This window comes from Ctenopharyngodon idella, chromosome 19, assembly GCF_019924925.1.
Source record: "Ctenopharyngodon idella isolate HZGC_01 chromosome 19, HZGC01, whole genome shotgun sequence".
Classification (NCBI taxonomy): Eukaryota; Metazoa; Chordata; class Actinopteri; order Cypriniformes; family Xenocyprididae; genus Ctenopharyngodon; species Ctenopharyngodon idella.
In genome coordinates this window covers 22,553,020-22,565,196 of record NC_067238.1, presented here as the reverse complement: position 1 = coordinate 22,565,196, position 12,177 = coordinate 22,553,020, and the positions used below count along the sequence as shown (strand labels likewise).

The window sequence follows — 12,177 nt, the reverse complement described above, 5'->3', positions numbered from 1 at the left end:
CTTCTTGAGCAATTTGAGCTACAGTAGCGCGTCTGTTGGATCAGACCACACAGGCCAGCCTTTGCTCCCCACGTGCATCAATGAGCCCTGGCACTCATTTTTCCTGCTTCTAACACATCAACTTTGAGGACAAAATGTTCACTTGCTGCCTAATATATCCCACCCACTAACAGGCTCCGTGATGAAGAGATAATCAGTGTTATTCACTTCAACTGTCAGTGGTCATAATGCTGTGTATTTAGTAGACAATAATATTGTAATATTTATTACAATAGATATTTATTCATACTTATCCATTTACACATAATTAGAAAAACACAAATGTGAAATGCATGCATAAGACATGGCTTCCAAATTATATGTCACAAATAAACTGTTCATTTGAGAAATGAATACACGCAACATTAAAGAAAGTGTTGACTTTGCAAACTACATATCAATATCACATATACATATCAACATATCTAACATCATGTTGAGGCTTGGCATCCACCTTTGTAAAATGAAGCAGAATTTTATCAAATTACACAAAAAAAACAAAAAACAAAAAAAAAAACTTTGCGATGTATTGGATGTGGGAGGTCAAGAAAGAAAAGATTCTCTTGGACAGTTGAATGCTTTTGGACCATGTATGTGGATAGTTTGTTTTGAGCTCATGGCCCTGTTTTGAAAGGAGGTCAATCAGAAGATTTGAAATTCAGTAAGCACAGGCAAATCCTTAAATTCCCTTTGAAATAATAACTAGGAATTTATAGAAACATGGAAAGATGCAAACATGAAATATACATAAAGTTCAACATTTTATAGAATTTTAATTTTCCCCGTGTAGAAATTGAGCTTGTGTTCCAGCTCTTCATCTATGAGGTTCTTTCCACTCAGATCCTGTAGAAGAGCAAGCACTATGTTCTTTGCCCTTTGTTCTCGTTTTTTCACGTTCCTCATGTCCCTCTCCAGACTCTCCACTCTAGCCAAGGCTTCACTGAGTCTGGCCTTTAGACCAGTGGGATCTGCTGGCAATGCATAGGAGTGGTCCTAGAAGAAAGGATGAAATTTTTTACATTAACATGTTTGTGTCACATCACTCAGTCATAGCAGTTTGGCGCAAAATTAGTACAAATACTCACTACGTTAGGCAGAGGTTTAGTCTCTTGTAACTGCAGAGAACAGTCTACTGACAGGCTCTCTTCAGCCCTCCTTGAGGTTCTTGTTTTCCTGGTTGACACTGGCTAAAATGGAAGAAAAAAAAAAATATTTAAACAAGCCTAATGACTAGCTATCAAATCCTTTAATCTAGAGGTAGACCTACTCTTTGTAGATGAGCCGGGAAATTGAAGACAGATGGTTTAGCTCCATCTCTGACCCTGACAGTCTGACCTGTCCTGTCCAAGTCCTGCTCCCTGAAGTGCTCACTGCATAGCACAGAGGAATCACTGACGGAAAAACCTTTCCTTCTTAGGGCTATTTCCCACTGCTTCCTCAACGCTTTACCTTTAGGAAACCTTCAAAGTGTGAGATAAGTTGGATAGCCAGATAACAACAGTCAGATTCACAATAATATTATGTTAGTCACTCAAATGAAACGAGGAGCTTGTAATAAAAGTAGGTTTAGAGAAAAACATCAGATGAAAAATCTTGATTTAGTTTATGATTTAAACCAGGAGTATTCGGTTAAAGTTCCAAGAGGTGCAGTTTATTTCCAATTTCTGAAATAATAAGAGAAAGTCTCAGAATAAAAGGCGCTCTGGAACCACATTAATTTGACCTGTCACGTTTCTTTTTTTTTTTTCTTTTTTTTTTCATATCAGACTAAAGTTTCACTTTGCTTCATTATCGTTTTTTTGTCATTTGTTTTAGCGAAAGATTGTGGCACACAGCTTGGTTGTTTGGTGGCGCTGCTCAAAACAGTGATATGGAGTTCGTGAAAGGTCGTGATGAGTCGAGTTAATTAAATTTTCATATAATACAACCTGACACTTTATAAGAAATCATATAAACTTTACCTTTAATATTTGTTATACAGTCTCAGCTTTCATAGCTAGCTTGTTTTGTTAGCTTAGTCTGGCTTTGTCAACATAACGTTATAATGACCAAATACAACCAGAAACAATTGTTCAATCTTACTTGTGAAAGGTTATTCCCCGGGATTTGGTCAGGGGTGTGCGGCGGTTTTTACAGCCCCAAGCAACACATGAATCAGGCATTTTTTTTATCTCCAGAGAGAGTGAGTTGCCCGGTCCAATATGGCGACGACGCTGACGCTCGGGAAACGTGAAGCTTCGAAACATTTATGAATCTCTTGTGTCGAATCAGTGATTCGGAGCTTGTATTATACTCGCCAAGTCACGTGATTTCATCAAATCACGTTGATAGTTGGGTTTCGAAACATTTCAAAATACTGCTGTTCAAGAAATGTTGATATATTTGAATAATAAAAAACAGGTGTAATATAATACGTTTTATTTCATTACAGAATTGCATGTATTGTAACCCCTATAGAATATTTTGTTTATTGTGTTTTTGCTTGTAAATGTTGTATTCTTTGTTGATTTTCGTTGCACTTTTGACCAGCAGGCTCCACTAGTTTGTGGGTTTCGAGCGCTTCGAATTCGAAACAGTGAATCATTTTGCGAAGCAATTGATTGAATTGATTCAAATGGTCTAAAATGGTGACGCTGCTCCAATCACTAGCGGCTAAGGCATGTCTTTTTTTTTTTTTAAGAAATATTAATTCAAAGCTAATAAAAACAAGACAAAGAAATAATAACCACTGCCAGAGAACAATAAAATAATAATAAAAACAATAATACACCGGAAGATTGCCACGGTTCGACCAGTCATCTTCGAGTGTTTCCCTGGCATTTCCTGTGTCAGTTAGAAGCAGCAGTGGGAAGGGTAAAGAGTGGTGACAAACATCAGAAGTGGTTTCTTGGACCAAACAGTGACACTGGTATTATTTTAAACACAATTAGCTGACAGCACAGATACGTAGAGTGTGTTTGTTTTGTAAAATTGTAGAGCGCGTCAAGTCAGTTAGCAGATGTTCAGCAGACTGTGCGTTTGGTTAGCCATGACTGCTAAACTAGTCGAGGGAGATGTTACACAGCTACAGCTCACAATTATACTTGTATGTTTATTTACAGTTATAAACCGTCAGATAAACGTAACACTTGTTCTTTTTAGGCACATCTGCCTGTTGTTGTTCACTGAAGTTTGCGGAAAACATTTAATGATTGGCTGTCCTAAATGTGATCTCAAGTCGGATTTTAGTGATTAGCGCGTTTTAATGTTATGTAGTGAGTTACATAGTCAACAAGTGTCATCCTCATTTGTTTTGTCAGTCTCTTACACAGCAGATTCGTTTTGACTGAACTGAAACCGAAACTGTTCATTATATTATATATAGTCGTATTGTATTTGTTTACCTGTGTACTGTGGTGTCTTTTCATATTTGTTCATAGATCAGCAATGCAGAGAAGGGAGATGGAGGATCCTGTTGCTGATAGCAGTGCAGATGATACGGAGGAGAGCACCGCGGCATCTGAGATGACCAACAGCCCTAAAGAAACCGAAACACAGCCGGACGGCACACCAACCAACAGTGCTCAGACTGATGAAGGCTGTAAGGGAGCTGACACATTGATTTTTTTTTTCCCCTTTAGTGTTCTAAACTAGCACAAAATTTTAGTGCATTCACATCTTCACTGTGGAAAAAGTCATTGCCGTATTTTTTCTCCCATGTTCCTTTGTGTTCAGTGGCAGAGGCTGGAGCGCTTTCTTCTTCCCGTGACATGGCTGAGGAGCTGAGCAGACAGCTGGAGGACATTCTCAGCACCTATTGTCATGAGCATGGTGGCGTTGGCAGCGAAGATGTGGCAGTGACCAATGGCCAGCCTGATGGTGTGGAAGTGAACGGGCTGTCTGAGAAGGAGGACGGCAAACGGGAGGAGGCCAAACTGAATGGCAATGGATGCGCGGAGAAGGACCAGAAGAAGCTGCAAGAGAAGAAGAAAGTGAAGGGACTTGGTGAGTCAGTGCGTTTGCTTAAATGTGTAGCGCCACCAACTTTTGGCTTGCTATTAGTGCACTTTACATTATCTGACACAATAACACTTATGTACATTAAAGGGTTAGTTCACCCAAAAATGAAATTTCTATCATTAATTAATTACTCACCCTCTTGTCGTTCCACACCCGTAAGACCTTTGTTCATCTTCGGAACACAAATTAAGATATTTTGATGAAATCTGAGAGGTTTTTTTATCCTCCATTGAAAGCAACAAAATTACCACATTCATTGTCCAGAAAAGTAGTAAAAACTTCGTTAAAATAGTCAACGTGACTACAGTGGTTCAACCTTAATGCTATGAAGCGACAAGAATACTTTTTGTGTGCAAAAACAAAAATAACGACTTTTTATTTTTTTAACGACTTTCTGCTCATGTGAATGGGCATCGGCCAATACTGAGCTACCGCTCAGACATAGAACCTGGAAGCTGCAACGAAAATAGCGTAGCAGAGGAAAGACAAGACAAGATGAATTTGTTGAATAAAGGCTTTTTTTTTTTTTTGCACAAAAAAAAGTATTATCGTCACTTCATAACATTAAGGTTCAACCACTGTAATCACGTTGACAATTTTAACTATGTTTTTACTACTTTTCTGGACTTTGAATGTGGTAATGTTATTGCTTTCAATGGAGGATAAAAAAAACCTCTCGGATTTCATCGAAATATCTTAATTTGTGTTCTGAAGATGAACGAAGATCTTACGGGTGTGAAATGACATGAGGGTGAGTAATTAATGACAGAAATTTAATTTTTGGCTGAACTAACCCTTTAATGTTTTTTTGTTTTTTGAGGGAGAGAAATGAATGCTTTTTTTTCAGCAAGAACCCATGATAAAACGTGACAGTAAAGACAGAGACAAATATATAACATTACATTACTAAAGATTTCTATTTCAAATAAATGCTGTTCTTTTGTACTTTCTATTCATCAAAGAATCCTGAAAAAAATGGTATCATGGCTTTCACAAAAATATTAAGAATCACAACTGTTTTCAACATTGATAATAGTAAGAAATGTTTCTTGAGCAGCAAATCAGCATATTAGAATTATTTCTGAAGGATCATGTGATGCTGAAGACAATGATGCTAAAAATTAAACTTGGCCATCAAAGGAATAAATAATATTTTAAAATATATTCATATAGATTAGTGTTGTCAAAAGTACCGACTGCGATACCAAGTCGATACTGAAATTTTAAAAATGTGACTCTGAGCGCTGTTGAGCGGATTCGTAAACACCTCCGATTGGCCATTGTGTTCACGCGCTCATCAGATATGTCTGTGATTGGCTACAATGATCAACGCACGAGAGGCCTTTGAAAGCACACGGAAGTGTTTGAATTTATCGGTCCGGTCCGGTCCGCTGATAGACGCCTGCCCTTCAAATGCTCCCGTGTGTATCTGTGTAAGCGCTCGGTGAATTTGGGCTCTGTTGTTATTTTAATCATTAATAGTCATAGTGTACAAAGTGAGAGGGTACCCTGTATAGTTGGCATCATTTAGAATTTTTTTTTTTCGAGATGTACCTGAAATATTTCCGAGATCTGATTTGAATCAAGAGCTTATGAATCAGAGTCGAATCAAGATGTAAAATCTGTGTCAATACCAAGATCTATTCTTAACCTAAATTCCATTTTCTGCGCATTGTAGGCAAGGAGATAACCCTTCTAATGCAGACTCTCAACACACTGAGCACTCCAGAGGAGAAGCTGGGTGGTCTCTGTAAGAAGTATGCTGAGCTGGTAAGACTTGATGATCATTTGTTGTATACAGAGAAAAGATGAGAGAGAGAGAGAGAGAGAGAGAGAGAAGAAAATAGTCAGGGAAAAATACATTTTGGGTGCAAAAAAGCTCAAGGATAAAAATAAAACAATAAAAAATAAACTAAGTTATTTGAAAGTAGTTCCATGTAGTGATAGAGTAGTCAGTGTACACTGACTGATACTGACTGTGTTAAGATGAGCTGATTAAAGTTAGCATGAAACGGAAGCTGCGATTGTCTTTTCTTCCCTGTTGTGACATACATCAGAGTGAATCATCAGAGTACATCTTCTCAAAGAAAAAATGTAGAACGGGACTTGATATTGTCCATTGTTGGAACGTTGTGGTTTACTGTTGCTGTGATATCATATGAGTGACAGGTTGTCCCACCCTCGCGCCAGTAAACGCTTCATCAGAGAAGAGAAGAGATGTCGCTGCAAGGGGGAGGGAAAGTTATTATGACTAAAGATTGTGTGTTGCCATTTCAGCTGACTGGGCTTCAGTTTGTCTACATGAATACAATACCAGGAAATGCAGGGCATTTTCAGCTCACATTTCCACATTAAGAGCTTTCTTCAGTGAAACATGTATAAAGATGTTTCACATCTTAGTGCTATTACTAGTACTAGTACTATTACTGTAATTACCCAATGCATATGCTATCAACTACTGATATTCTGGTGTCATGACAACCCTAATTTAGACAACTGTCCTGCTTTGTTCCTTTTAGCTAGAGGAGCACCGTAACTCTCAGAAACAGATGCGGGCTCTGCAGAAGAAGCAGACGCAGCTGATCCAGGAGAAGGACCACTTAAGAAATGAGCACAGCAAGGCCATCCTGGCACGCAGCAAGCTGGAGAGTCTCTGTCGAGAATTGCAGAGACACAACCGCACACTTAAGGTACACTAACTTGATATGAATGCAAATAACAGGATATCTGTTAGTTATGCAAAGAGGGTATATTGTAATCCATCATGTCTGTGGTGCCTGCCACATGCAAAATCTAAATTCAAAGGTACTCCCTGCCCAAAGTATTGTTTAATCAGTCTGCTCCAACTCCACTTTTCACATAATCAGAAGCTTTTTGCATTATATTTTCTTTAGTGAGATTAATGGATTGATGTTTGCTTTACTTGGCAGGAGGATGGTGTGCAACGTGCCCGATTGGAGGAGGAGAAAAGGAAGGAAGTGACCTCACATTTCCAGGTGACACTGAATGACATCCAAGCTCAGATGGAGCAGCACAACGAGCGTAATGCAAACCTAAGACAGGAAAACATGGAGCTGGCTGACAAACTGAAGAAACTTATTGAGCAGTACGAGCTCAGAGAGGAGGTGAGAGATACGGACATTAAGGATGAAAAGTGAAGAGAACTTCTGGAAGGAAAAATAAATTTGTAATGCCTTTTAACTGAAGTTAAAGCCTATAAATGGGAAAACATCTGTGCTAGTGTTTGTTAGGCTTTAAACAATACAGTAAAATACTGTTTATGATGCCATATTAAGCTCATTGTTTGTGATTCTGTACAGTTTAAAGTTTATTTATTACAGTGACACTCATATTTTTTATGTATTACTTGAGTTATGGTTTGGAGCCGCTGTCCTTAAGAACATAGTTTTCTCTCTCAGCATATTGACAAGGTGTTCAAGCACAAAGATCTGCAACAGCAGCTGGTAGATGCAAAGCTTCATCAGGCACAGGCACTTCTCAAGGACTCAGAGGACCGTCATCAGAAGGAGAAAGACTTTGTGAGTTTCTACATCCTTTGCCCAGAACTTCAAACATGTAGTCAGCTGAAGTTACAGAAACAAACTTATTCTCTCTTAATTGTGGGGATGAATGGTACCGTAAATTTACTGTGAAACTGCCCCTGTATGTGCACCAGTGTGGTTATGCCTTCTGGACAGAGCTGCCAGTCACTAATTAAGATTCTTATGGTCTCTCATTTCTTTCTTTTCCAGCTCCTGAAAGAAGCAGCCGAGTCTCAGAGGATGTATGAGCTCATGAAACAGCAGGAAGTTCATCTGAAACAGCAGGTGAGGGACATAAGACAGATCTGACCTAACTCACACAATTATAGGACAACCCCAGTTATTAGTGGGTTTTTGGGAAAGAAATGTTTACTTTTATTCAGGGATGCATTAAAATGATCAAATGTGACAGTAAAGACATTTAAAATGTTACTAAATATTTCTATTTCAAATAAATGCTGTTCTTTTGAACTTTTTGTTAATCAAAAAAATCCTGAAAAAAATGTATCAGTTTCAACAAAAATATTAAGAAGCAATGATTTCAACATTGATAATAATAAGAAATGTTTCTTGAGCAGCAAATCAGCATATTAGAATGATTTCTGAAGGATCATGTGACACTGAAGACTGGAGTAATGATGCTGAAAATTCAGCTTTAGCATCACAGGAATAAATTGCATATTAAAATAGAAAACAGTTATATGCCTTTGTGAGCATAAGAGAATAGATAATAAATTGTGATGGTGGTTGACTTAAGTAAATCTGAGGCTAAAATGTCTTTATTTTGTCTCTTTCAGCTCTCATTGTACACAGAGAAGTTTGAAGAGTTTCAAAACACACTTTCCAAAAGCAATGAGGTGTTTACAACTTTCAAACAAGAGATGGAAAAGGTAAATGACTGTTTAGTAGTGATTAGTGGATGTTATGGACTTCACACTCTTACAAAGAAACTGTTAGTCTGCAAGGCCTGTTTTCATGCATAGAATGTTGGAGTATTGTCAAACATTTCACAAAACAAAACATAAATTGGCTGTGTTTATGTGAAAGGTGCTTTAATCTGTTTTTGTATCATGCTGCAGATGACCAAGAAGATTAAGAAGCTGGAGAAGGAAACAACCATGTACAGATCACGATGGGAAAGCAGTAACAAAGCTCTGCTGGAGATGGCAGAGGAGGTGATTGTTGTACTCAGATCTTTGCCAGTTCTGTTCTCTGTCATATTTGACAGTTAAGGCCCTGATATACTCAGTTAAGTTATTTTTTGTTCTCCGCTTGGGGATAAAAAGACATTTGAAATAGCTTTTCAGCAGTATACTGTCAGTGAACATCTCGATGCCACCTGTGCTGCTGAGAGCGACTTTTAGATGAATATGTAAATGTGTTGCGTGCTTTCCTCTCAATGGCAAGAAAGAAAGCATCTGATCATAGCAATGTGGATATGTTTTCACCAGCTCTGCACTTCAGCACTCCAGTCAAGTCACGCCATGTTTATTTAAATAGCACTTTATACAATAGATTGCTTTAAAGCAAGCAGCTTTACAGTATTAAACATGAAAAAAGTGTCTGTTTCGCTTTCAATTAGAATTACAGCTTCAATACCTGCGTTTCCATTACCCTTCAAATTGCGCAAATACGAGCAATGGAAACAAGTCAATTTCGCAAAAACTCCCATATATCGCAAAAAAGTTATGCTCACATGAGGTGGTTTTTCAGGCAATTCGAAAAGGTATATTTTTGCAAAACTGCAATGGAAACGGTTTCTTTGCATTTACAGGTCACCTGGCGTACGTAAAAGTCGATCATTCTTTAAAGATGGCGCAGTATGTTTGGACAGAGTTCTTTATTAAACTCATAAAAGACAAAAGATTGCGGGAATACTGAATTCTAAACAACCAAGAATTGCCACAATTTATCAAGACCCCGAAGCAGATAGGAGGGTGAAATACCCTGAAACACCTCATGTGTGGCTGCTCCCAAGTATAAGGGTCTTTTCTAGCCATTAATGCTTGGATAACTTGCCTACATCTCCTTTGATTAAAAATAATGGCTAGTGAAGTGGCTGTGATATACTTAAACTTACTAACATTCGTTGCCATGATTTTTGGAATGACTTATTGCGAGAGGAAAAAATTACGCTTTAGTCGCATAACATCAGTTAATGGAAACGCCGTCATTTCGCAAAAGTTTTTTATCGACATTTAGAAAATATTGTACATTTTTTGTGCAAATCTGTAATTGAAACCCGGACAATTTCTACTATAAAGCGGCTCTCCAGTATGTTTATTTTTAATGGCAGACATCTGACCTCGACGGACTGAACAGAAGAAATGAACCGAAGACTTCTGTGTCAAAGAAGGTGGAGTCACAGAGTCATACCTACCTATTACATAATCTCCACAGACCAATGGTAGTTCAACTGAGTTTACCAGCCAGAGCGAACTTTTCCGAAAATTTTGCTTTGGCAAACTTTCTGAAATGAACTCCAAACTGATGGCCTGATTATTTATTTATTTTTTTATTACGTCACCCTAGTTCATTCTACAATTTCGCTTGAAGTATATCGGGGCCTTTAAAGCTAAAAGTTAAAACTGTTTAAAAGCTGTAAATTTTAGTTTTATATGTTTTCTCTCTGTTGTCCACTGTAGAAAACACTACGAGACAAGGAGTTTGAAAGCCTGCAGGTGAAGGTGCAGCGACTGGAAAAACTCTGTCGTGCATTACAGATAGAGCGTAATGAGCTGAGTAAGAAGGTTCAGGGTGTCTCCACAGGCGTTGAGAATAAGCCAGAAACAGAGACGGGGTCACCACCTGAAGCGATAGACTCGGAAGAGGGCAGCCCTGTCCATCAGAACAGCCCAGAGACTCCACAAACCGCTTGTAGCCCGGCGTGCCACTGCGGTCCAGATCTGGAGGCCGAGAGTCACAGAGAGGTGTGCTCAACCCAGGATTGAGTCTTGCTGTCTCTGGGTGGCCAGGACATACACACAATCCTTCCCACCTCTACCAGACCCCCGACCCTCCACCAGCAGTCGGCGTCTCTGTTGTTTTCTGCATCTGCATCTGTGACAGAACTGCTGACTCGTCTGCTCTTGGGGGGTTTTCATTGTGTCAGGGAAGATTGTGCCTTCAACATGATTCCTATGCTGCGTTTATACTCTTTGATTTTTATGTGGCTTGCTTTATCCCACCTTATTCTCAAGAAAATTCCATATTTGCATTTAGAGGGGCATTGATGTTGCTGCTGTCTTGGAATGCTCAGTGTTTGTCCACTAAATGCTTGTCTCTTTTCAGTTTGGCTGAAAAAACGTAAAGAACAGATGGATTGCTGTAATTGGGGGGAAAATTCCTTGCCATGAAACAGCAGTTGTAATGTGACATGCTTTTTCTTTGGGTGTTTTTATTTCATTTCTCGCCTTAAATTGTATTAGGTAAATATGCTTGTGCACTTCCCAACCACTCTCTATTATTTCTTATAAATATTCTGCACCAAACAAAGAATGTATGATTTATTATTCATCACTTCTCAGAGTTTAGAAATGTAGACGTACGGTTAAGGTTAACATTGTTTTGAGTTTAAGGGTCATCTAATCTGAACCCATATTTCTTTATGCTTTTGCACAACACTTGAATTTATCGCATATATTTTTAACTGAAGTTTACACCATCTTTAAACACCACTAGAATCTTTCAGATAATATATCCAGCATTGTAGATACATTCCTTTAACTCATTCCATTAACTTCTAATTAGGAATGTGCACTTAAAGATGTCATGACCACTGAGGGATTTCATTCAGTGTGTGATTTCAGTTTGGACGGTTTTCATATTATTTCAGATACTGATCACATGGCTGTTTGCGTTAGTGGCTTATTAAATGTTTAACATATTAAAAACCTTTGAATCCCCATTCCAATTTTATCATATTAAACAAGAAGATTCAAGAACACTATGCAATTCTAGCTCTGTTCATGTCATCTCAGTGTTTAGCATGTGAGCAAAGCACTGACATGCTGAATAATGAATGTATGTTTGACACAAAGTGACTTAGTTCTGAGATGTCAGTAAATTTCAGCACTCTTGGATTTTTTTTTTTTTTTTTTTTTTCCAGTGCATTTACATCACATAATTGTATCCTTTCAGTACCATTCTGAGTGGAGAAAAGTGCTGGTATAGTGTTAAATAAGAAGTGCATAAAGTTATTAGTTGGCCATGTAAACTCACCCACGTTTGATTTCAGTCAAGGTTACTGCACAGGTTTAGATTTTCTGTTTCAAAAAGTTTGTCAAACGGTATGTGTGTGGAAATCATCATTTTACTTTTTTTGCCAGTTATTCTTTCAATTTGACATTCCCATTATATAAGAAGGTACCAAAGATCTGTTACTGTTTTTTTCACACCCTGTATACATTTATTTGCGAATTAAAATACTAAGAAAATTAAAATATGATTTTTGTATTCATTGTTAATAAACTGATATGTCACAGGATTACACCAATAACATCTGTATCTCAGTAGCTTAAAGAGTGTCCTGATTTCAAATATTAAACATTATTTAAGTAAAAAATAAACGTTTATATTATGTATTAATTTAGTGTGT

General features: G+C 37.9%; 2 protein-coding genes across 2 annotated transcripts; one reads left to right on the top strand and one right to left on the bottom strand.

The window, feature by feature from the left end:
• Positions 1-249: 249 nt before the first annotated feature.
• si:ch73-130a3.4 (uncharacterized protein LOC664763 homolog) lies at positions 250-2,302 on the bottom strand. Its single transcript, XM_051872350.1, has 4 exons — positions 2,122-2,302; positions 1,307-1,499; positions 1,125-1,226; positions 250-1,032 (listed from the first exon to the last, which is right to left on the bottom strand). The coding sequence occupies exons 1-4, from the start codon at positions 2,283-2,285 to the stop codon at positions 802-804; spliced, it is 690 nt and encodes a 229-aa protein (XP_051728310.1). The 5' UTR covers positions 2,286-2,302; the 3' UTR covers positions 250-801.
• Positions 2,303-2,706: 404 nt separating this feature from the next.
• txlna (taxilin alpha) lies at positions 2,707-12,022 on the top strand. Its single transcript, XM_051872338.1, has 11 exons — positions 2,707-2,947; positions 3,459-3,619; positions 3,754-4,023; positions 5,717-5,808; positions 6,558-6,728; positions 6,969-7,163; positions 7,458-7,577; positions 7,791-7,865; positions 8,378-8,470; positions 8,660-8,755; positions 10,226-12,022. Exons 2-11 carry the CDS (start codon positions 3,466-3,468, stop codon positions 10,529-10,531), a joined length of 1,572 nt encoding a protein of 523 aa, XP_051728298.1. The 5' UTR covers positions 2,707-2,947; positions 3,459-3,465; the 3' UTR covers positions 10,532-12,022.
• Positions 12,023-12,177: the final 155 nt, after the last annotated feature.

Bases quoted from the DNA above. Each gene is read 5' to 3' on its own strand.
- si:ch73-130a3.4 (XM_051872350.1), bottom strand. From the start codon at position 2,285: ATGTTTCGAAGCTTCACGTTTCCCGAGCGTCAGCGTCGTCGCCATATT. The intron at 1,500-2,121 runs GTAAGATTGAAC...CACACTTTGAAG, and splicing joins CGGGGAATAACCTTTCACAA to GTTTCCTAAAGGTAAAGCGT. The intron at 1,033-1,124 runs GTGAGTATTTGT...CCTTTCTTCTAG, and splicing joins CTAAACCTCTGCCTAACGTA to GACCACTCCTATGCATTGCC.
- txlna (XM_051872338.1), top strand. From the start codon at position 3,466: ATGCAGAGAAGGGAGATGGAGGATCCTGTTGCTGATAGCAGTGCAGAT. The intron at 4,024-5,716 runs GTGAGTCAGTGC...TGCGCATTGTAG, and splicing joins GAAGAAAGTGAAGGGACTTG to GCAAGGAGATAACCCTTCTA. The intron at 7,866-8,377 runs GTGAGGGACATA...TGTCTCTTTCAG, and splicing joins AAGTTCATCTGAAACAGCAG to CTCTCATTGTACACAGAGAA.